Source organism: Bolinopsis microptera, chromosome 6 (genome assembly GCF_026151205.1).
Source record: "Bolinopsis microptera isolate Bmic1 chromosome 6, MBARI_Bmic_1.0, whole genome shotgun sequence".
NCBI classification, from domain to species: domain Eukaryota; kingdom Metazoa; phylum Ctenophora; class Tentaculata; order Lobata; family Bolinopsidae; genus Bolinopsis; species Bolinopsis microptera.
In genome coordinates this window covers 9,131,546-9,157,405 of record NC_087077.1, presented here as the reverse complement: position 1 = coordinate 9,157,405, position 25,860 = coordinate 9,131,546, and the positions used below count along the sequence as shown (strand labels likewise).

Below are 25,860 nucleotides of genomic sequence, written 5' to 3'. Positions count from 1 at the left end.
TGCGCCATCGCGCGCTGACCATTGAATGGTTTTTAGCTTTTATTTCGGCCAGCACATTATTTCGGAAACAATCAAAAAGTTATAATACTTCCCATGTAACAATTTTGTTGAAATTTGATCAGCGTACGTAAAGTTAAACACTTATATTATGTTTTACTTAAGCTCTAACCAGAGCCCTCTCACTTGCAGTAGCGCGTCACGCAGTACGCGTATACACATGGCTATGTGAAATGTTTTACTGAACCTAAATTAGTAATAGTTTTGAGCAATTTAATTTCGATGGTCAGAATTTGAGTTATCAACGGATTTATGGCTCTTACTAAATCGCTCGCCCAAAAATTTCACGTGACTTTGGTTTTTTTGGTTTTGCAGCCGTACAAAACGGTTTTACATAAACCCTAATCCCAACCCTAACCCTAACCATAACCCCGAAGCTATCCATAATCTTAACCACAACCCTAACCCTAACCCGAGCCCTAAATAATCGAATTCACGTTTTACTAGCCTGTCACGTGACCAAAACGGTTTTTTGCCCATAACTCTCCAGAGCAGCATTTTAACCCTACGTCATGGGGGTGATTCGGAATCAGCGTCTAAAAATACATCGATCTGGATCACTTTCATGCCTAAAGGGCCTTTTCACACAAATTTTCTTAAAGTTTGGGCGAGCGATTTAGTAGGAGCGCGGATTTATACCTATTCTGTCATTTTTAGACCTCTTAATCAAGGCCAATCTCTCCCAACTAAATTAGGTTCGGTAGTTAAGTATGATTGGAAGGTTCTGACAAGTTTCCAGCATGATTCATGTTCAATGTTCAGGAACCGAAGATATTATAAAACAATACGACAAAAATCAACGAATTTCGTCAAATTACTGATTACGCGACTTTTACACTTGTAGGTTCACAATACAACCTACCAGGACGCGAGCCGAGTTGGACTCGTCGACGGTCTAATATATGGAACAGATATATCCCCCGTTAACTTTTACACCTAATTTTGTTCCAAAAGCCGCGCACCATCAAATATGGCACCTAGGCGAAACTCACTGATCATTCCAAAAAGGTGTAACAAATTTGGTACTGTAAAAATTCTCACAGTCTCTAAAAAACAATGAAACAAAAATTTTGAAAATCCGAGCAAGTTTATTTATCATTTATATCGTGCACCCCCTATTTATACGAAGTTTACTTAAAATGTTCCAATTTCAACATAGAAATATCGTGAAAATCCCGGTCCCTGCTGGGATTAAACTGATCCCGATTAAAAAACTTAGGCTCTTGGGCTTCGTCAGAGTTTTGTGGGTACTATACCGAAAAAAGCAGCCACGTACCTTTTACCGTTTTCTAACTTGACAATGTTTCAATCGTAGGCATCATGAAAAAGAGTCTGTTTTAGTTTAGATTTTAATACTACTCAGTACACACTAACGATTATTAATATAGATGCTATTAATATTATTTTGCCTGACGAGCCTGTCGCTCCCTAATCTAACTATACTAACAAGCTAGTTAACGAAAAACATCTAACTTAGCTCTGCAAATACATTATCTTTCGCCGCAAATTCACCGCGATTTTTCCTAGTTCGACTTGTCGCTAGTTTCTTTTGTCCTTGATAACTAAGGCCAGCGACGGTTAAGGTATTATACCACACTTTCTTCGCCCGTGATTCCGCTGTATAGATCATGTACAGCTCCTCATTTAACCCTCACACACGATTTTTCGAGCATTCGGCTGAGTAGACCGGGGGGCTGCATAGGTCCATCGGAACCCTTATGCCTTAGCAGAACGGCAACGCCGCCCACCCCATGGCTAGTGGCACAGGCGGGAATCGAACCCGCAACCTCGTGATTGAGCAGCATTTCACGAGTATAACTATAACTATAAGGCAGATCGACTATTATATGGACTAACAGTAACGAGTTGCGCCAATTTGATCCCATTAAGTTTCCTATACCCACAAAATAGCGTGTGGCAAGAACCTATCTAAATCTGTCTTTTTGCTTCAAAACATTCCAAATCAACATTCTTCCTGATCTGTCCCGTCGTCTAGTCCCGTCGCGATTTTCAATTGAATCAGGAAATCCTGACTCTCGATCCTAGTTATGAACTGAATTAGTAATTACATTTTGATTTTCTGTCGCAATACTGATCTGTTAATATACTGATCTCTTATTTGCTTTTTATAAGCACAAATTGTAGGTTTACAACAATTAACCTACCAGGACGCGCGCCGAGTTGGACAGATATTTTACGAGTATCACCCGTTAAAGCACAAAGCAATTTCCAAGAAATCCTGACTCTCCTAGCTGGAACTCATTTAACTGAATTAATTATTACTGTTTCTTTACTAGTACTACCCCTTTATAAAAAAAGTCTAAATCTTAGTCTTACACTTTGCCCTTGCCCGTACTATGCTTACCCTTTTTGATTTTACTTTTAGCCGACCCTGACTTACAGGGGTGAATGGTGATTTGAGGTATTTCGCATGATCACTTTTGGCGAAAAAAATGTAAGCGAAAAATTTGGTTTTTATGATTTTGCAGCCGAACAAAATGGTTTTACGTAAATTTGGTAGGTTTACAACCTACCAGGACGCGCGCTGAGTTGAACTCGTCGACGGTATATATATATGGAACGGTAATATATGGAACAAATATTTTACGAGTATCACCCGTTAACGTAAACCCTAATCCCAACCCTTATAACCCTAACCATAACCCCAAAGCTATTCATAACCCTAGCTCTATAAGTATAGGCCTAACCACAACCCTAACCTGAGCCCTAAACAATAGAATTCGTGTTTTACTAGCATGTCACGTGACCAAAACGGTTTTTTACCCATAACTCTCCAGTACAGAGAAGCATTTTTACCCTACGTCATGGCGGGTGATTCGGAATTAGCGTCCAAAAATAAACCGATTCGGCTGACTTTCATACTTAACAGGTGATACTCGTAAAATATTTGTTCCAAATATTAAACAGGACCGTCGACGAGTCAAACTCGGCGCACGTCCTGGTAGGTTATAAATTGTTGTAGACTGCTATCGACATTATTTATGGCCGAGGTCCAAGATTTTCAAAATCGTATACAAATGTTTTAAAAGCCTATTTTTCTGTTCGGACAATCTATTTTAAATGATTTCTAGAACGTATCCTGAACGTTCGGAGGAAAATTATTTTTAGACCCGATTTTCACTACGAGTACGTGGGTATGGTTTTCTGTGCAGGAAAGTTGTGAGCATAATTGACTTCCTATCCTCTATTTTCTTCGAATTTTAGGACCCAATAGATCAGTAATCTAAGAGTAAGAACACGTAAACGAAGTCAATATCCTGATATCCAGTATGTGATTTATTCCTTCCCACATACGGGATAACTTTCAGTACGGTATAATTTCCTGTTCGTGTTCTTATACGGGATTATACAGTCCCAGATCAGTGATCTAAGAACACATACAAGTTAAATGGGAGGCCGATTTCCAGGCCCCCCCCAACCCCCCCCACCTACAACATTCACCTATGACCTAACCATGTGCTTTCGCGCCTCTGCGGGCGCGCTTGTTTCACAAGTTTTACCGCTGTGAGGCGGGCGCGCGCCACTGCAAGCGCAAGGGCTCTGAACAGCGAGTCTCTTAACTTTATTTTTGCACTATAGCATAGACCTGTAACATAATTACAATCCCTCCTTATTTTCTAAGAACCTTATTTTTCCCAAACTTTTCGGTGGCTAAACGTACGTGCGAGGGTAGCGGGGCGGTCGTTTCGCCACTGTGATCCTCGGCCTCACTGTTCTTACTTTTTATGATTTGCACGGGTTATAATAACCTACTTTGTTTGTAACTTAAAATTATGGACTTTTCACAATTAGGGACGACCTAAAATATGGCAGACCCATCTTCTGAGCCTACATCTACCTTGGATACAACTCGAAGAAAGCTAATAACATTCGTCTGCATTTGCGCTTTTCAAACGGTGACATTCCTCAACTTCAACCTTCCTTACAGCTTCCTGCCGCTATACAACGAAGAGCGGAACATAACCACTGCATGGACTGGCGTTATTCTGGGTGGTTCCCCCATTGGCTTGATATTTGGCCCCATATTCCTCGCCACCTTCCTCTTGACCAAGTTTACTACACCTGTGGTGATGTCTGTCTCTGCCGCCTGTCTTGGTGTCCTCACCATGCTTTTCTCCCTTCTGGATTTTGTTCATGACTTGAATGTTTTCAAGTTTCTAGCGGTGCTGGATCGCTTCCTGATTGGAATGTTAGGCGGCTGTATCAACACCATCATATTTGCAGCTCTACTGGCCATCTACCCTAATAAAGTTGGTCTTGTTACAGCTATTGGGGAGGCAGTGCTGAATGGCGCGGTGGCTTTTGCTCCTTTCATCGGGGCTGTGCTCTATTCATCTAGCGGATTGAAATTAGCCTTTATTGTTCCTGGAGCTCTAGTGTTGGTAAGCGCAGTTCCTGCATTATTTTTCCCTAATATCAGCAACAAGGATCACGAAAATGAACAAGAAAATGAAGAAGCGAACCTTGCTACTAAAAACTGGTCCTCATTTCTAGATCCTTGGCTATTGTTCCCTCTTTGGCATTTGACATTTGGCCAGATTCTCATGACCTACCACATGCCCCTGCTCTCAGTGTACGCAGAGCACATGTTCGGGGCTGACGTGGTCTGGTCGGGAACAGTACAACTTGTCAGCACAGCTGTTGTCTGCATTTCATCCCCACTGTTAGGCATGCTCATTGACAAGTTCGGGCCCTGTAAAATGATGCTAGCCTCATGTGTGAGCCTGCCAGTTGTGTATGTCTGTGTGGGTCCCCTCCCACTCCTCTCCTTCATCTCTCCTTCCAGAACACAACTCATCACCTCCCTCGCTTTCCTCGGACTTGCTGTTCCCATGGCCTGTATCTCTGCACTCCCGGTCATGTTTGACGTGTACCGCGCTAAAAACCATGGTAATCTCCCCACTTGGGTTGCTAACTTTTTGGTTTCCCTGTACTGTGCTGCCTTCCCTGTTGGCATCTTCATCGGGACAACTGTGTCAGGATTCGTTGTTCCATACGCTTCATTTGGCTGGTCGACTGGGATACTAGGCTTGATATTTATTGTGGAGTCCCTTATTTGTACCATCTACTGCTTCAAGGTTATGCATATGCACATGATGGACAAGATAACAGAGAAAACTGAAAAAGGAGCAACTGTTTTTTCCAGAGAAAACGGTGATGTGTAAGAAAATCGGTAAGAATGAACATTAAGTTTTAATATCAAAATATTATTTTATAACTTTAATATTTTTTCGAAAGTGAGTGCTCTCAAAAATAATTTTTAATGTATCAAATCTTATTGTTTTTATTGTATACTTTCTTAGCTTTTGGTGTATGATTGTCCCCTTAAGCACATGTCATTAATTGTTGTAGACTGCTATCGACATTATTTATGGCCGAGGTCCAAGATTTTCAAAATCGTATACAAATATTTTAAAGGCCTATTTTTCTGTTCGGACAATCTATTTTAAATGATCTCTAGAACGTATCCTGAACGTTCGGAGGAAAATTATTTTTAGACCCGATTTTCACTACGAGTACGTGGGTATGGTTTTCTGTACAGGAAAGTTGTGAGCATAATTGACTTCCTATCCTACATTTGCTTCGAATTTTCGGACCCAATAGATCAGTAATCTAAGAGTAAGAACACGTACAAGAAGTTAAAATCCTGATATCCAGTATGTGATTTATTCCTGCCCACATACGGGATAACTTTCAATACGGTATAATTTCCTGTTCGTGTTCTTATACGGGATTATACAGTCCAAGATCAGTGATCTAAGAACACATACAAGTTAAATGGGAGGCCGACTTCCAGGACCGCCCCCCCCCCCCCCCCCTAACTTTTTGGTTTCCCTGTACTGTGCTGCCTTCCCTGTTGGCATCTTCATCGGGACATTTTTTACGTTTCTTATTTCAGATTCAATAGAGTTTTTGAAATTTACTTATTTAATGTCATTCTTAGGATATCATGATTGTAAAGGTTAATATGACCGACAGTTGACTGTTGAGATCCCGTATGTGTTTTACTGACATTTGTCATGGCTAACTAATGTATATACAGGGGGGGGGGGGGGGTACACAAACGTTAGCTTTTATAACTCAGTCACTGAGTCCACGATTGAAATAATTCTTTCTGGTATGACTTACTATCACCACTTATTCGAGGAATATTTCAAATCAAAGAATATGCATTGATTTGATAGTTTGAATAATCGGATTGAGCCAAATTGTATAGAATTGTGTTTGGCGATTCAAATTCTAGCTTCTCGGAGTCGGATGACCGAGATATGAAGCATAACGAGGTTATTCATCACGTGTGATCAGATGATTAGGTTGGCACTATGGAAATCGACAGGGAGCCCAATTACGGTGTCGTAGTACGCAATCACATGATTGCTCAATAAATTTTGCTAACGAGATAAACAAATTGCTTGATAACTTCGTCATTTTAAATCCGTTTGGTGCCATCTTTTCATATCAAATTCCGGATTTAATTACTTATTTCAATATGTTACAATGAATTTTCTAGCATGTTCGCAAACACGAGTATAAGCAATTAAATTTTTGATTGGGCGTCGCCCGTAAAAATCGAATTTTAAAAGTAAGTAAATGATGCAAATATTTTAATTTGGTTTAGCTAGTTCGAATCCTAACTGTATGGCAATGTAATTTTACTTTTCCCTCAGATCTAACATTTCCCTGGTTGTGTGTTATGAACTTTCAAACACCGTGAACAGGTCGAAGAGACCGGATGACCATCTCATGCTCAAGATACCAAAGACTAAAAAGTCCAAAGTTGATGACGTTTCTCAAGCCATGCACCGCGGTTGCATGGAACTCTCTTCCGCTGATGTTGAGATGTATTACTGATACTAACTGTTTCAAACGAATGTTAAAGAACCATTTATATAATCAGTTTTGATGTCGTTTCTTTCTATTGTCTTCACTTTGCATTTGCAAGACACCTTGGCTTTTCTTTTTTGCCGCACTCCATTTTATGTCTTGATCTCTACCTTTCTAGGATCTGTTTCTTTCTTGAATGATTATGTCACTGTACTAACCTTTATTATACCTGCATGTATTGTATTGTTTTTGCTTCAATTGATGTACAATATTGGTTCACAATAAAAGATGTTTTAATTTAGTCTTTGCCTTATAGTTGATAATGAGTTATAATTTTGTTCAATTTTACACATTTGCTTACATCACCCGCACAGTCAGCCGCTCTGACATGGTTAACTAGTAACCAGCTTCCTTGTGCTGTTGGTTAATCATTTCATTTCATTTCATTTCATTTCATTTCATTTCATTTCATTTCATTTCATTTCATTTCATTTCATTTCATTTCATTTCATTTCATTTCATTTCATTTCATTTCATTTCATTTCATTTCATTTCATTTCATTTCATTTCATTTCATTTCATTTCATTTCATTTCATTTCATTTCATTTCATTTCATTTCATTTCATTTCATTTCATTTCATTTCATTTCATTTCATTTCATTTCATTTCATTTCATTTCATTTCATTTCATTTCATTTCATTTCATTTCATTTCATTTCATTTCATTTCATTTCATTTCATTTCATTTCATTTCATTTCATTTCATTTCATTTCATTTCATTTCATTTCATTTCATTTCATTTCATTTCATTTCATTTCATTTCATTTCATTTCATTTCATTTCATTTCATTTCATTTCATTTCATTTCATTTCATTTCATTTCATTTCATTTCATTTCATTTCATTTCATTTCATTTCATTTCATTTCATTTCATTTCATTTCATTTCATTTCATTTCATTTCATTTCATTTCATTTCATTTCATTTCATTTCATTTCATTTCATTTCATTTCATTTCATTTCATTTCATTTCATTTCATTTCATTTCATTTCATTTCATTTCATTTCATTTCATTTCATTTCATTTCATTTCATTTCATTTCATTTCATTTCATTTCATTTCATTTCATTTCATTTCATTTCATTTCATTTCATTTCATTTCATTTCATTTCATTTCATTTCATTTCATTTCATTTCATTTCATTTCATTTCATTTACTGGGCGAAAAGCTCTTCAAATCTGTCCAAATCTTGTTTAGAAATTTTCAAGTTTAAAAATAAAAAATGGGACAGAATTTGGAAAATCAAAATTTTCGTTTATAGTTTTGTAAAGCTTTCTCATTTCTGTAATAGAAATATATAAAGTTCTTCCGACCGGAATCAAATTATTGTCAAATTATTGTCTACTGTAAATGTAATTTGGTATACGTTGTATGACCCGCCGCGCGGCACACGAGTGCGCGGCTCCTCCTGTATCGTAGAAACTCCCCATAGTGAAACGACTTCATCTAACCATGTGCTTTCGCGCCGCTGCGGGCGCGCTTGTTTCACAAGTCAAGAAATCACGTGACCTCAGACCCAATTAATTGGGTTCTGGCCTGGTTAGCCCCCTGTCACCCGATCTTGAGGTGACGTACGACACCTCGTTGAACAAATCAATTAACCTCCCCAGGTAAGCCCGCAGCGGTGCGAAAGCACATGGTTCGGTGAAAGTGCGGCTCAATAGTGCATTGCGTTACAATTAATGAAATGACCGTTTGCTATAACTAATTTGACAAATAATATTTACTTATTACTTATTACTCGTCTAATTATTTCTTCGAAGTATCGCGCGCCGCTTTCTTCTCGAAATGTTACTAGCCCGAGACTAGGTAAGTGCTACGCGAAGTAGCGCGCGCAGGGTTAGTCCATTAACAATAGACAATAACTAATGCATAATGCCGCTCCCACTAAATCGCTCGCCCAAATTTTAAGAAAATTCTTGTGAAAAGGCCCTGACATGATATGATCGAGGGTATAAAAGTAATCTATATTGGTGTATTTTAGGACGCTGATTCCAAATCTCCACCCATGACGTACGGTAAAAATGCTTCCCTCGAGAGTTATGAGCAAAAACCTTATCACTTATGTTTATAACTTGGGACCATACACAATACGCAAGCTATTATGTTGTAGCGTATATTGTATAGCTCTAACCAGTGCCCTCTCGCTTGCAGAGAGGGCTCTGGTTACGCGTATACACATGGCTATGTAAATATATTGTATATATATATATATATATAATATATATGATATGCACGTCATTAATTAAATTAAATTGACGATGTCAATTCATCGCAGCTCGGCGAGGCTCAGTAGCGCATTTCGCCGATCTAGCGAGATGCGGCCTAGTAGTGCATATCACGCAAAAATAGTGAATTTATTAAATTTTACCTGGGGACCCCAGGCTATTATGTTCATAAACATTAATAAAGATTTGGCGAAATGACAGGCTGAGCGCGGCCCAGTAAATTAAATTGTGAAGTTTGGCTGGTCCAGCAAATAAGTTGCCAATATAGTGATATATGAAATTTCTCGATTGCTTGCAATGCTGTACTGGTTAATGTTTTAGTTTGCCTTGCTAGTTCTATGTTTTAGTCTATTACTCGTTTTACCTGAAGTAAAACATATAAATGTGAAATGATACGCAAGTTTTTTCTATGTAGAAGTACATAATATATGTATATACATGTACAAGAGAGCAGGTCAGTCAAACAATATATACATTCAATAAATATAAATGAAGCGATGCAATCATAAATCATGAGGAATAAATCTGAGTTTTTGAAGGGTTGTTTTTATATAGAATGATTGTGACAATTATGTGTATATTGTTTGAATAATTTTTACAAAAATAAATCTGTTGAAAAAAATTCTTCATCTCATTTATCCTTCGTAACTATCTTCCTCCGTGATCAGGTTGAAAGACACACTAGATATAAGAGCGATCAATGCGTTTTTCGCCTTCCTACGTACACCTCTTACTGCAACTACCACACTCCTCGTGATGTCCATGCTCATGCGTGTCCCTATGTTTCACATCACCTAATTGTAGTCTCCCTTCGTCTTGGTGGCTATGATCTCCTTATGAAACGCTTGGCGTTGTAGTGGCAAATACTTAGGGGACGAATCAGTGGCGTAATGAAGGGCCCCGCTGACCCTGCTGTGCAGGGGGCGCTGTCTTAGGAGGGCGCCAAATCGTCGTTTGAATGTGGGACAATTTCGAAAACTTAACTAAAGTACTAGCAAAACTGCGCGTTTTGCTCTAGATACACACTTTTTTAGAGATTTAACCGGCGTATCCTCTAAAATCACCTAATTTGTTCAAATTTAGGGAGGGGCACCAAAAGGGGAGGGGGCGCCAACAGGGGGGCGCCTTTTCGGCGGGGGGGAGGCAACGTTACGCCACTGGGACGAATGACCCTTTCTCCAGTTATAGCACTCGGTTCATACACCAGTTTTTTCTTGTTCTCGTGCACTGGGTGTAAAGCTGTAGCATGGTCTTTGACTGATATGAAGGCAATTTAGGGTTGAAGGTACGCACGTTAAAGGAAGTCCTCTCAAACGTGCTCCACACTCCCCTTGCTGAGAAATCAAGCCTTGCCTTATCAGCCCAAAAATTTTGTCCGAAGTGGTTGTAATCTATAGGTGTTAACAGTGGTTCAATCCTCATACCACCAGCCCATGTTATTCAGCCACTGAGCAGTGACGTATCGTTGCACGTTGCATTGGCGCCCACCACCTGCTGAAAAAGTGCTCCCTCTTGAAGTAGGATATGCTGGTAAAATCTCTAAAAAATTGTGTTTCTAGAGCAAAACGTGCATATTTGCTAGTACTGTAGTCAATTTTTCAAAATACAAAGAACGATTCGGTAGGTCCCTAAGATGGTGCCCCCCCCCCCCCCCCCCACAGCAGGGTCAGCAAAGCCCTCCGTTATGCCACTGTCTCTGAGTCTCACATTTTAATGATGGTAGCTCACATACCCCTCCCTTACAGTTCAGGTTATGATAGTGATCATTTGGCTACGCAGTCACAGAATCTTAGGGTGTTATGGTTGTTCCAACCATACTTCAGAGATGAACAGAATCACGTTTAGAATCATTCATGACAATTGTCCTACAAACTTTATGAACAAATTTAGTTACATATCAGGAGGTAGTAGGAGCGGCGAAAGCTGCAACATGTTAATAGATCAACATCACATAAAAACTTTCAATACTTGGGGGCAAAATGTTGGAATAATGTTCCAACAGATCTACAAAATCTGCCTGATGTTAAAAGCTTTAGTGATTCGTATAAGAAACAGCTACTCTCATCTATAACAACAGACCCTAATTATACCGTCGACAATTCATATGACAAATTTTACACTGCAATCATAGTCAACGATAACTAAGTATCTTCTAATTCTTTTAAATCTGAGGCATATATAATTGATGTATCGAAAGGATATTCCCTTTTTTACCACCTTACCATTCTGATTGATTTTGCACATGACTGACATGTTTTAACTGGAGAAGGGGTTCGCACAGTGGTAGTTTTATAAACCACTTTTAATTTATTGACCTATTATACCTAGTGGTAGTTTTATAGACCACATTTAATTTATTAACTTATCATACTTAGTATTTATTTTTGGTGACTGTATCACCCAGTTTTAACATTTGATAATCGTACAGTTTATTGACGACACATCGACTGAATGTTATTTTATATTCTAATTTATATTCTAGATATTTTATTTATTTTTCAACAGACGACAACTTCCTGTTTTTTCTTCTATATTAGTCACTCATATCTCTTGTACAGACTGTTTTACAAGGACATTGACAGATGATACTCACATTAGGCATTCATTATTGCATCTAAATTATTTCACTTGCATTAGGTTTAGAAATTTATTCTCTGGTTAACAGATTTCAAATGTTTAATTAATTTGTAGTATGACAGTAAGGTCTATAAGAAGTTATTTAATTTTGCTTGGGCTATTATATTGACTATTGAGGTTTATATTATATTAATTTATATTATATTAATGATGATATGGAATTTATTTATATTATATTAATGTGATGATATGGAATTTGAATTCTATATAAATTTACACTATGTGGTTGGCAGGGGTGTAGGAAGCGGGGGGGGGGGGGGGGGGGGGGGGGGGGGGGGGGGGGGCCATTGCCCCCCATGAAATCTGGGCAAGGGGCCAAAAAGGGCCAACTTTTTAATTTGGGTTTCTAAAAAAAATTTTCCCGAAATTTTTTAAGTCCAAAATTTTCAAAGTTTTCTTGGAAACTACTTTTTTTTCATGTTTCATGCTACCCTAATCATTATGAGCAGATTTGAAGGAAAATACTCGAATTTGGTCCTCAGATTTAAAGGAAAATGCGCAATTTGACGCAGACAACTGAAAAAATCGCGATTTGTCTTGAGGCCAGGATCTGAAAAATAGCGATTTGTCGCGGCAAACGTGAAAAATCGCGATACCGCACATGCTGCGAACTTCAGGCTTTGGCGCGAAGCGCCAAAAAATTTAGACTGTGGCGCGAAGCGTCAAAAAATATTTAGAATTTGGCCCCCCAATGAAGAAAATCATTCCTACACCCCTGGTGGTTGGGGCGTTTTGCATAGTAAATATGGTTACTACTCATATATATCATATTATTTGATTGGTATTCGATTTCTGATTATTTCTTAGGAATATGATTATTATATCTCAATTTGGCTTTAGGTAGGGTGCCCCGCAAAAAGAACTGGATTCTTAAGCTTCCAGGAAGCATCCCGTGCACAGACCTTGGTCTACATATATATTAAATTATTAACCATTCATTCTGTATGTGCACTACTACTACTACTACTACTATGTCGGAGCTAAGTCCGATCTACGCCAGAAAACCCCCTCCATATATCCCTGTCCCGCATCAGGGTTCGCAGTTCCTCTTTAGAGTTTGTCCCAACTTCCTTCAGTAACATAGACAAGTAGCTTTGTCTTGGTCGGCCTTGCTGTGCTCTACCGTGCGTAGGTTCCCATAAGACTAAATCACTGGCAAGTAGCTCAGGATGTCGGATGCAGTGTCCCGCCATTTTTAATCTCCCGCTTCGTAACTTGTTTGACAGCCTTGGGAGGCTACCATACAAAGTTATATTGCTGACCTTGTCCTTCCATGAGATACCCAGCACCATACGCAACATCTTTGTGTATGTCCCGTCCAAACTTTTCTCTTGAGCCTTTGTCAGTGTCCAGGTTTCTGATCCGTAGAGCAGTACTGATTCACAAGCCGCTATGAACAATCTAATCTTTAGGCTCTTTGAGAGTTTGGATTTCCAGATATCCTTCAGTCTATGTAGGGCACCCCACGCTTTTCCCTTTCTTACCCTTATCTCCCTATCTGTGCTCTCAATCCAGGAGCCTAAGTAGATGAAATCATCTACATTTTCTATGGCTTCCCCGGATCGACTTTGTAGGTCGCTAGATCGATCCTCCATATTCAGTGTCATGACCTTGGTCTTGCCTTCGTTTATGTGTAGTCCCACGCTTGCTGCCGCCGATTCTACTCTGAGCAGGAACTCGTTAGCCTTGTCCATGTCCTCAGATATAAGTGCTAAATCATCTGCAAAGTCCACATCGGTGATGATCTTGGGCCCCACTCTTCTGCTTTTTCTACGTTCGAGGGTGAGTCCAAGTCGCTCCGCATCATCGCCTATGGCTTGCCTCATACAGTAGTCGATGACTATTGCAAAGAGGTAAGGTGCTAAGGTATCACCCTGTAACACACCTGCAAGTATCTCGAACAATTCAGTTTCTCCGTCTGGAGTTAGGACTTTGGCCATTGTCTTCTCGTACATGAGCCGTCTAAGCTTCACGATTTTGACTGGAATGCCGTAAGCTTCTAGAATCTTTAGCATTTTCCCACAATGTACACTGTCGAAAGCCTTCTTAAAGTCTATAAATGTCAGAACAGCTGGCAGTTTCTGACTCTTGACACCCTCTATAAGACGTCTCAGTACCAATATCTGTTGAGTTGTTGACCTTCCTGGTCTGAATCCATTCTGGTTTCTACGCAGAATTGTCTCGATTTCTGGCTTCAACCGGTTTAGAACCATTTTGTTTAGAGACTTGGCAACTAGGGATGACAAGCTTATTCCCCGATAGTTCATTGGTTCGCTAAGGTCGCCCTTCTTTGGAATTGGTATGATGTTGGCAGTTGACCATTGGTCTGGTTTCTCACCTTTCAATAGAGCATTGTTACAGAAGTCTAAGACAATTTGATCAAGGTCGCATCGTTTTAAGACTTCTGGGGCTATGTTGTCGTCACCCCATGCTTTCCCTTCCTTTATGCTGGACTTTGCTTTCCTGTACTCATCCAACGTAAACGGTTCTGTTCCGATATTCAGAGGTGGGTGGACTGGATCAATATCCTCTTCCGCGTTCTCTACCGTCGGTGGTGAGCCGAGAAGAGTAGCAAAATAGTCCTTCCATTTCTGAACCCTTTCCGTTGGTGAGTTTCCCTTGATTTTGCCAGTATATGATGGAGCTTTACCTGTGATCTTGTTGATCATGGTCCAGCTTTTAGCATGTCTGCCCTGCCAACTTGCTTCCTCCAGTTCCCGGACCTGCCCCTCCAGCAGGTGCTCTTTGGCTGCTTGATAAGCATCGCCTAGCTTCTGTTTGCCCTCTTGAACAGCTATTCGGTTGTCTTCTGTAGCATCTGAGTGGTATTTTATGCTACATTCCCTCAGCTTCAGCCTGGCAATCTCAACACTTGGAGTCGCTGAGATTTTACATCTTTTCTTTTTCTCCTTTTCAGGTAGTAAAAGTCGAGAAGTTGTCCTATTCGCATCAATAAAGCATTGGTACCTTTCTGTTGCCGTCTGATCATCCTTTTCAAGTATGGAAAAGCGGTTTTTAACTTCCACTGTGTACCTCTCTTGTAGAGCGATATCAGTTTTAAGTTAAGACCAGTCCAGAACCGGAGCCCTCTTCTCCGTCTTGCTTATCCGTAGACTAAGCTTTACCCTTGCTACGACTACTCTGTGATCCGAGCCAATACTGTGGAAACTACCATATGCTTCGGAGTTCTTGACGGAGTTCCGCCATTTCTTCCGGCAAATGATGAAGTCGATTTGAGATTTACTTTGACTCATATTTGAGAGATATGTCCAGAGTTTACCTCTTCGCTTCTGAAATCTGGTGTTTGTGATTTCTAGCTGTCGCTCCAACAGCATATCCTCTAGCAGTCTACCATTTCGGTTTGCTGGACCCTTGTGGAAGGATGTCCAGTTTCCTGATGATGAGACATGCGCATTGAGGTCTCCTACAACGAATAGTAAGTTGTGGGCTGGTATCTGGTCAATGGCACCACCAACTACCAAGGCTGTCGTAGTAGTTTTCTGCTTCGTCGACAGTCGCCCCCTCTGTCGGGCTATAAGTCACAATAACAGTTGTGACCGGGTTCCCTGCAAAGTTGGCTACCATCGTCCTCCTGTCATGTGAGTATACACTAATCAATGTGTTGAATACTGTCTTTTTGTCCAAGACAATACCAACCCCACCAGCAGCCGCCCCATTGCTGGTTCTCCATGCCAAAGTTGTTATGAGGTGAGAGCTTCCAAGATCTTGATACTCGATTTCAGTGCTATGTACTACCCGATGCTCCTGAATGCCCAAAATATGTACGCCACTATCCCTCATGCATACACCCAGCTCATCCCTCTTGTATTGTTCTCTTATTGTTCGTACATTAAGAGTTCCTACAAGAATTTCCTTCTGGCCACATAGTAGTAGGGTACCAGCCTTTGAAAGAGTTGGAGCAGGAGATTTGGGTGTGACCCGCCGGTCGAGAGATTAAGGTGTGTGCCCGAGGTAAATACCCCACACACCATGTGTTGAGTCTACGGCGGCGCCCGGCCAATAGGCAGGTCACAAATTGTTTTGCCAGACTTGTATAACCGCATCATAGTACTCAAGCGAACAACCATCCCCCTGTTCGCTAGGGCCGTTACTGCAGAACGCCTCACGTCTAAAACAATTGATCATTTGTCGCTCCTGATCCTAGAGCATCCTTATCTCGTTACTTGTCACATGCACTTTTTCTAAAGAGGAACTGTATAGTGATATACAGAAATAAAATCTGTAGTAGATTTTCAAAGGCGACTGATAATATTGCGGACGCCACACCAGCAATATGACAACCATACCATAATCCAACATTCCCATGCACCTTTATAGTTTAGAGTGCTTAGCACTATCCCAACTGCCAATATATTGCCAAAACGTTTTTGTCCAACAGAAATGCCAACTATAGTTATAGTGTTATACACTGTGCCTCAAATTATTTGATCAAAGCCGAGGATGTGGGATGATAGGCCGGTATATGTAGTGTAGTGCTGACACCTAACTAGGACTGAGTGCAGTAGGACGGTAGAATGCAAGTGTGGAAGTGAGGATGTGGGATGGTAGGCCGGTATATGTAGTGTAGTGCTGACACCTAACTAGGACTGAGTGCAGTAGGACGGTAGAATGCAAGTGTGGAAGTGAGGATGTGGGATGGTAGGCCGGCATATGTAGTGTAGTGCTGACACCTAACTAGGACTGAGTGCAGTAGGACGGTAGAATGCAAGTGTGGAAGAAAAGTGTATGTGCACGAAAATTTATTTCAATCAATACCCAAGCATACTGTAACTTTTGAGTGGGGAAACATGTCAATTGTTAGCCAAGCTCCTGACCCATGTTCTTGTACCAGCTGCAGTGTCTCTCTGGTAGTCTTATCAACTTCACTCATTATCTTGGAGAGCTCCTTCTTCATTTTCAAGTGTACAACTCTTTGGCTAGCTTGAGACATTCTACCCGCTTGATCTTTATTTTATCTAGCTTTATCATAAACTATCTCGCACTGAACCTAACGTAATTACCACAAAACCGATCAAAATGTCGCTCATAAACCTTTGCAACTGTACTAAGCAACCTTTAGCTTTCTTAAGCTGTCTTACCCCCTTCTGCAGCTGTAGGTTTCAAGTTGAATAATCTAAATTTTCCTCTTTTGTCCTGATTATTTAAAAAACTAACCTTCTTTCAAACTTCGTTTTTAGACTGAACTGAATTATAAAAGATTACCTCTATTCGAGAGATAATTTTTACCACCCTTAAATGTTGAACAATGTTTGTGTTTCTTGATACAGTCTTCTTATGAATGATTTGAAATACATCAGAAATTGATCCTCAGAAATTAAGTAATGGCAGTTTTAGAAAGCTTGGGTAAACTAAAATATCGCTTAGTATTTCCTATAAACCAATAATTATAACAACCTGCTGACCAGCCTTTCTTGAACTAAATCTAATGAGCTGAGAATTGTTGTTAATGCCTGAACAACTCCTTGTAATTTGACCATTCCATCGACTAGTAACAGACCTTTTCAAGTTAAAGTACAAAGCAGTCAGTCTGAGGGTCACGTTTGTCGAGGCTTCTAACAGCTAGTCCTGTAGTGATTTACATTATAAGTACATAATCAGTTTCATTCTAAGTTTTTTGGTTAAGCTTTTCGATTTGATAATTGAAACCTATCTTTAATTTTTGTACCTTAAATCTAAATAATAAAATTGACAAGTTTAAGTATTTGTGACATCTTTCAGAAAATGGAGTGTGGATTCATTTCTTTGTTTTTTTGTTTCCTTTGTAGTAGAGCCCATAACAAATTGTTAATACGTTTCTGAAATCTCCCACAACTCACAAGTTAAGACTTCATTATTTTTCTGGACTAGTAATATTTTAGGTTTGCTCAGAGGTGACCTAATAGTTGGTTGAGAGTAAGTAAGAGGTCATTTGTGTTTAATCCAGGATTTAATGGAATATTTTCATACAGATAATACAATTCAGAAAATCTGTGGAAATGGCTTAACTTCAAATAAGTCCTTTTTAACTAGCAAATTATATGTTTTTATGTGTTGAAGTACACAACTTCCAGCATTTTATTTTTAAAGGCCTAACTCCTATTTCTAAACAGCTTCATGTTTCTAAACACATTCTAGTTTATGCCTGCTTTCAATAAAATTATACATATAATGCTGACCTTCAAGGACCCATAACTATGGCCAGAATCAATCATTTTTGATGAGGTCAAAAGTATTTGGTAGATCTCACTTTCCTTTTTCAGAAAATCTGCTAGTAGTATTTTCATGATCGACCATATTGGAACCCAAAAAACTATCAAAATGTCAATGACTCGAAATTTTTATTTTGAGATAAACCCTTGAACTATATGTGACGAATTATTCATATACATCATTTAATTAGTTTTATATGGGTTCATCGATTTAATTCCACAAATTATTGAGTGCTGTGCTACTAAATACTCTGATGATGGATGTTGAGTGTAATACTAGAAATTTAAATAAAACTATGATTAAGAGTTAAACTTAAAGATTACCTTTAACTCTTTTAGTTGATAGATCTTTAACTCTTTGGTAAAACACACTCCAGAACTATCAACTTAGTTAAAATCAGTTAACATGTTTTATTTGAATATTATTTAATAAAACAAATATTTATTTAATAAAACAAATATTTATTTTTACGGCACAATCAAACAATATCAATAATAAATAAATCAGGGGAGGTTTGAAGAGGTTTCAAGTGCCGAAGGCCACTGCTTATCTTTAGGATTTGAGAGTGACCTGTGCTTGAAACCCCCTCAACCATCCACTACGTCAATATAAAACTTATTATACAAATATAGAAAAATATAATTATCTAAGCTAAAATTGCTTATTGGTCTAGTTTGGTGACATAGGAGAGCCCAGTTGAGTTTTAGTTTAGGTTTATGTTTTAAATCATAGTTTGAAAGGTTAGCCATGTTTCATGGCAGAGAGAGATATCATGTGTGCAGAGCCGTACCAGATGTAGAATTTGAGATATAATATAGATTAGTTACCATATATTAGGGTCACCTCGATTTTGGAGGGATAGCAAGTGCTTTTTAAGGTTAGATTTAATAATACCTGACGAGGCTGATAAGTCTGAATTTTTGGAAGACCCCGGGATTATTATCCCATCTACATTAGCATCACATATTTCGAATACATAGGGGATGAGATCATTCCATATTTTCGTAGAGGTGTACAAAAAGTTCTGTTGGGAGATATCTAACCTCAGTAATGGGACAATCAGACGAAGTTTTTCATTTCTAGGACAGAACTTGAAAAGATCTTTAATCGACTGGGGGACATCAAATTTAAGAATTTTGAATAGCTCCATAAATGTATGGTACATGTGCAGATTCTCCAGGTTCATAATTTTCTGCTCAGTGAATAGCGGTTTAGTGTGTTCAAGACAGTAGTTCTTTTTAGCCATATGTTCGTTATAAGTTCTTGAACGTGCACAGGTTAAGTAGTATTCTTTATGATCAAAATTGGGAATGTTACCAAATAGCAGTCGTATACATCGTTTTTGAATAGCAAAGATTTTATTCAGCTTATGTTTAGGGATCCCACCCCAGCAACTTATACAATAGCTAAGATGTGACATAAAAAGAGCATTGTATAGTTTCAAATATTCAGATTTGGGAATGAATTTGCAAATTCTCTTAATCGATACAATACTGGAGTTCAGCTTTAAAGATAAATGATTAAGATGTGGTTCCCAACATAGCTGTTCGTCTATTATCACCCCAAGAAATTTTGTACATTGAACTTTTTCTAGCTTTTTGCCATCTATTGAAATCGTTAGATTCCTGTTAAAGGGCCGTGTTCTAGCACAGGTCTGTGTTGCTCTTGACAAACCTGGCTGAAAATGCATAAAACAACTTTTCCCTGCATTTATATGTAACTTGTTAGACTCCATATAGTTACTGACCTGTTTCATTACATGATTAGCTTTTTCAAAAGCTTCCTGTGCTGAACGACCTATCACAAAAATATTTGTATCATCAGCAAACAGGACGAATTCAGCCAAACTTGAGGAGCTCACAATATCATTTATATAAATCAGAAATAGTAGAGGTCCTAACACTGACCCCTGGGGTACACCATACTCAACTGAACACTTGTCCGATTTTTCAGTTTGAAAAGAAGTTACTTGGCTACGGTTTGTTAGATAGCTAGCAAGAGTTTTTAGTGCAATACCTCTTACTCCATAGTGTTCAAGTTTATGCAGGAGTTTATCGTGCTCAATTGTGTCAAATGCTTTACTTAGATCAATAAATATTCCAATTACATGATTTTTCTGTTCAATCTCATTAAGTATTTTATTGACAGAATAGTTTACGGCATGAGATGTTGAGTGTTGTTTTCTAAAACCAAATTGTCGATCATAAATCACGTTCATAGCACTGAGGTAATTATATAACCTATTATAAATTATTTTTTCAAGTATTTTGCCAAATATCGGTAATGTAGAAACAGGTCGATAGTTATCAAGGCATCGTGAGTCTCCTTTTTTATAAATTGGTGTAATAGAGCCCGTTTTAAGCTTGTTTGGAAAGACCCCATTGTCCAAGAACCAATTAAAGAATCTAGAGATATGACCAGACAGATAATTTACACTCTTTTTCAAGACTTTAACAGAGATATCACTTGCCTTCCCATTTTCAAGGCTACCAATAATTTTACTTATCTCTTCCTCGTCACAGGGGCTGAGAAAAAAAGAGTTCACTATTCTTTCTCTGCCCTTGAGGTATTGTTTAAACTTCGTTTTATTGAAATTGCCATCAGTTACCGTACGAGATGGTACAGAAGATTGAACTTTTGAATTAAGATTACGAGCAATAGACGAGAAGTAGATGTTAAATCCGTTGGCAATCTCACGGCGTTCAGTTACAATTCTACCATCAATTAAGAATGATGCTTTTATATCTTTTTTAGATTTACCCCTGAGTTCGTTGATCAATTCCCAGGTTTTTTTAATATTTCCTTTAGCAAGTTCAAATTTTTTCCCATAGTGGGCTTTTTTCGCAGATTTTATAGCTTTGTTTAAGATAGAACGATACTCCTTATACTTAAGATATAAAGTTTCCTCACCTAATGGGTTGATTTTGGTACACGAAGCCTTCCATCGCTTGTAGTGAAAGCCTTTAGTAAACACAGATTTAATTAACGCAGAAGTGATCCATGGATTCATCAATCTATTGCGTTTTGATTGAAAACCAGCAGTACAGTCCACTTTGAAATTCAGTTCGATTTTTTCGTGGACAGTTTCGACAAATTTTTCAAAACCTTCCTCATCATACGAAAAGTTCGATTGGTAGATATCCTTTCCAATATCATTAAGGAAACTTTCTATATTAGACTCACAGTAATCATACTTAGGTTTAAGTTTGGCAGTATTTGAACTCTCTTTAATATTACACGATATGAAACAGAAGATGGGGTTATGATGGGAAATCTTGGATTCAAGAATTCCAGATCCTAACACACGCTCAGTAGAGTTCACTAAAATATTATCAATTAAGCTTTCATTGCAACCCGGCTTGGCATGGGTGGCAATCGATATCAAAGGGATTAAATTGTTACTGTAGATAGTTTGTTCAAATTCAGCTATGTTTCGTCCCTGGGCCAAAAGATCAACATTGAAGTCACCTGTCAAGGCTACATTATTAGACGGTAGAAATTTCATCAACACATCAAGCTCAGCAAGTGCATCTTGAATATCACCACTAGGGGGCCTGTAAACAACACCAGCAATCTGTGGAACCTCTGTGTTAGTGATCTCAACGAAAAGTGTTTCAAGATTGTCAGAGCATTTACATAACTTTTCGATTCGGCTGTATTGGTACTGATTGTCAATATATATACCAAGGCCACTACCTTTCTTTTTCCCATCAGTTTTAGAGTTGTACTCACTGCTGTAACCATCAATTTTGTATAGATCTTTATTTTCCTCATTAATGTTTGTTTCAGCTAGCGCAATAACTGCAAATTTCTCATCATATTGACTCATATCAGTAATAAAGCTGTCAAAGTTAGATGCGTTCCCATCAATGTTGTTAAACACAATAGATATAAACGGCTTGTTATGGTTAAGTATGTTTTTTGACAGCCGGTTGAAATTTGTCATGTTATAATACCTACAGTCTTTTAGAATGTTTGAAATAGTCTCCATATCCTCGTCTCTTTCTACAGTGTTGGGATCATATTTGTCATAAATAATTGAGTTAAAAGGATTGTACCTTTGGGATTTGAAGGCGTAACACTGACTGCAGTGCCACATTTGTTTAACATGATCAAATTTAAAACTCTGTTCAGAACATTTGGCATGATATAATGTATCGCAACTCTCACATATTATGATTTTATGATGGCTTAGTACATTGCTATCACAACCTGGACATCTCTCTCTTGTAATATTGAAGTTTATTGAGGTCATATCGGTAAGATATCACCCGTACTACCCCTACTTAGGGCACTCCTATAGTCACCATTTCCACCTTTAAATCTTTCCGTGGACTGACTTCCACCACGTTGTACAATACACCGTTTTATGTTCATACAAAATATTTTCAGGCCTTCTCTCCCGAGATGAACAACATCATTGACCAATGGTGTGCCATCACGTGAGAATCTACCATACTTAGAGGGCATACATCCGTTAACAGAACCTAGTACAGAGTTATCTATAATAAACATGTTTTTCCTATTATAAACCATGTCGACAATTAAACTGTTTAACTCCCCTATACGTGAGTTAACAAACTGTGATTTGGTGGGCAAGAGTAAACTAATATGAACTTTACTATTAGGATAAAATTGCTGAATTTCACAACATTTCTTCTTAAGCTTAGCAATAAGTGTTCTAGTGGATGGTCTGTTGGAATCATCTCGAATATCATTGATTCCCGTATGTATAACAATGTTCCGAAAGGGGCCTATGTCTTTGGGAGCAGGAATATCGTCGATTTTAGCAGCCCACATTCGCTTACCGGGAACCCATTTTCCTAGAGTTCCAACATCTTTACCAAATTTAATGTACTTAGTGTTTGAGTCTCCAATTAACACTGTGCTATTTTTGTAGAAAGGCGCAATATGCCTAAAGGTAAAGCTGTACCTCACAGAAGTTTTCTCTTCAGATTCCTCGCCATCTTCTTCATTAGCGAGGGGTTCAATACCATGATTCCAGATTTCTTGGGACATTCTGGACATCACGTATACACTTCCATCTTTGAGCTTTAAGGACTTTTCAGTCGACTTATGTGTGAACTTTATTGTGCGTTCTTCACCAAGGGACACAGTGACTATTATCGATTCTGGGTCAATAAGAACCTCATTGTCGCAGTGTTGGGGGATATGGCTACTATTGCCTGTATATCTTGTAACAAGGCAAGAGTTCAGCCAGCTCTTCCTATTGGGGAGAGAGGGACGCACACAGTCCAAAAGATCTTGTATCTCCGGTGGAGTTTCCTTTGCCTGATGATAGGCTCCTGTGTACCAGTATCCATGTTCACCAAAGTAGACAACATCCCTGCTGCCACCAACCGAAGAAAAATCCGCACTATTGTCCTCCAGCAGCTTTATAAGTTTGCTGTGAAGCTCAACAGGCACTATATCTTCCTGATAAGTTAGATAAGGGTCACATGCAGGGCCTTCAGGAATTTGAGATGCAGCAAAGTGAGGAGAAGTAGTGTTAGGGGTCATAAGGATAGATTCATTGTAACGTAGTTCACCTTCATCAAAGTTCTGTGTGGACGTTGAGGGACATACATGATCATTGATCTTTTCCAATTGCACTTTGATCTGGGTCATCAGGTTGTCAACATGATCGAAAGTACTGCTGTTAGTCGGAGGTTGCTCTGTCATAGGTATATTTTTGAGAGAGTCCTTCAGGCCATCAATCTCCTGTTTGAGAGAGTTGCTGGTTGTCTCAAGAGCTGAGCCACTCTCCTTTACTTTCGTAAGTACACCCTTGATAGAAGCTATGTCTTCAGTGATATCTTCAATTCCAGTCACTAATCGTTCTGTTCTTTTGGAGTGTTCTTTGAAACAACTGTCCTCCTTGAGTATGAGGTGTTTGATATGCTCGTTGAAGAACTCTATGGTTGTTGTACTTTCTTTGAGTTCCTCATTACACTTTGATATCTTAGAAATATTGCTAAAGAATTCTGTTAACGCTTTGGATTTTTCCTCCTCCTTCAATCTTCTTGTGTAAGGAAAGATAAAGCAGTCCGGGCACTTCCAGGAAGTGCTGAGCTTCTTTAGAGAAGTTGCTGTGAGGCCAGCAAGGTTAACACAGTTAGAATGGAAGGTCTGCTTACAAGTAACACATAAGATTGCAGGGTTCTTTGACTCTACAAAGCAGGGACACTTAGAGAGTAGCGTTCCTGGGATCGATGCTGGTTCGTTGCTCTCTACATCTACAAAGTCTCCATCAGATGTTAGATCTGCATCTGGCTCTGTGTTCCTATTATGTATTCTGCTAGTGACTTTTCGGCTTAAAACAGGGCTTGAAATAGGGGTGGATCCAGCTGACTTGCACCCTCGATACGTGGAATTAAAGAGGTCCGATCTCCTGTCGAGTTTCTTGTCGGTCTTTTTCATGATGATAATTGAATACAAACAGCATGCGATTAATATTAAGATCTGGTGCCACAGTATTGCTAACATTCAAATGAATTGCTCATGCTTTTTGGATAAGAATAGTATGTCCGTGTATCATATGCATCTCACAGTCTTATTCAAGTTCACAATTACACACCAAATTGTTCATCTACATATATCATTAATGTCTTGTCGTACTTGTACTCACAAGCTACTGAATGCATCACATAATGTTTCTGGCTTCTGCTTATTTGGGTGAAAGTCATGCGACTCAGTTGCAGTTATTGCCATGTTGGGCAACCAAGTTAAATAATGCGATGTTTCCCCCTAGCTAAATTTTTTCATGCTATCACAGTTTTAACTACAGTACATAACTTTTAAATCATCCGATTTTGACTTCCAGTACCTCAACTTGGTCACATACCATCCTCAATTAGCTGACTAATTGGGCAAAAAGTTCGTACGCTATCACAGTTTTAACTACATTACAATTTTCAGTCTCAAATAATACTGTTTTAATTTTTGGAACCTTAATATATTTGCAGATCTTTAGTTGGGAACATTCCAAAACCCAAGTTTTGATCAAACCAGCCTATCTGTTCCTGAATCCAGTCCAGTTGTGTCTGCATCCATGCACCAGCGCCCAGATAGGCAGTGGTGGGAGCGTAGGACAGCCATGATGTAAATGTGGATGTGTAAGAAGAGCTACTAGTGCTTTCTGGTGAGCTAGTGCTTTCTGGTGAGCTAGTGCTTTCTGGTGAGCTAGTGCTTTCTGATGAGCTAGTTATTGTAGTTTCTGTCCAAATTGAAGACCATTCAGCATCATTTGGCGCACCTGTGGGAACTGTATCACTGATCCCATAGCTTTGCTCATTCAGTTGTTTGAGGATATCGTTTAAGTAGAAATTGAGAGGTGAGTGGATCCTTATAACCACCACATGGTACGGTTTGAAGAAGAGAGGTTCTGTCTGAGAATCCTCCATGGGTTGGTTAGACTCTGTTCTGTTTGAGAGGAGAAGTTGATGTTCCTCCCGTGCCGTTATTTTGGCCTGAGTATACACAAATGCAGTTACTGCAAGACATCCAAGACCAAGGAATAGGAAAATAATCATTTTTATCAACTCTGACCTGGCCAATCCAACTGGTTTTTTAGGTTCTTCTTTAGCTAGTTTCAATTTGACATAGTCTGGTGATGTCTGGTAATAACCTACACGTTCTTCCATTTTGTGCTGTAGATTGCAAATATTACTATCAAGATCAATAACAAATTTCCGATTATTTTTGGTTACGTTTTATATAAACAGTTCCAAGACGGCAAGTCAGAACTAGATAAGTTTAACATAAAGTTCATCAAAACCACATTGAAGCGCTTCAAAGCGCTACACAAATATAGTGACC

At 38.8% G+C, this 25,860-nt stretch overlaps 1 protein-coding gene across 1 annotated transcript; it reads left to right on the top strand.

Moving 5' to 3' along the window:
• Positions 1 to 3,884: 3,884 nt before the first annotated feature.
• On the top strand, positions 3,885 to 5,078 carry LOC134817368 (MFS-type transporter SLC18B1-like; the record flags this gene model as incomplete). Its single annotated transcript, XM_063826504.1, has 1 exon — positions 3,885 to 5,078. A coding segment is annotated over exon 1 (1,194 nt), but the record flags the coding sequence as incomplete, so codon positions are not given.
• Between the last annotated feature and the right edge of the window lie 20,782 nt (positions 5,079 to 25,860).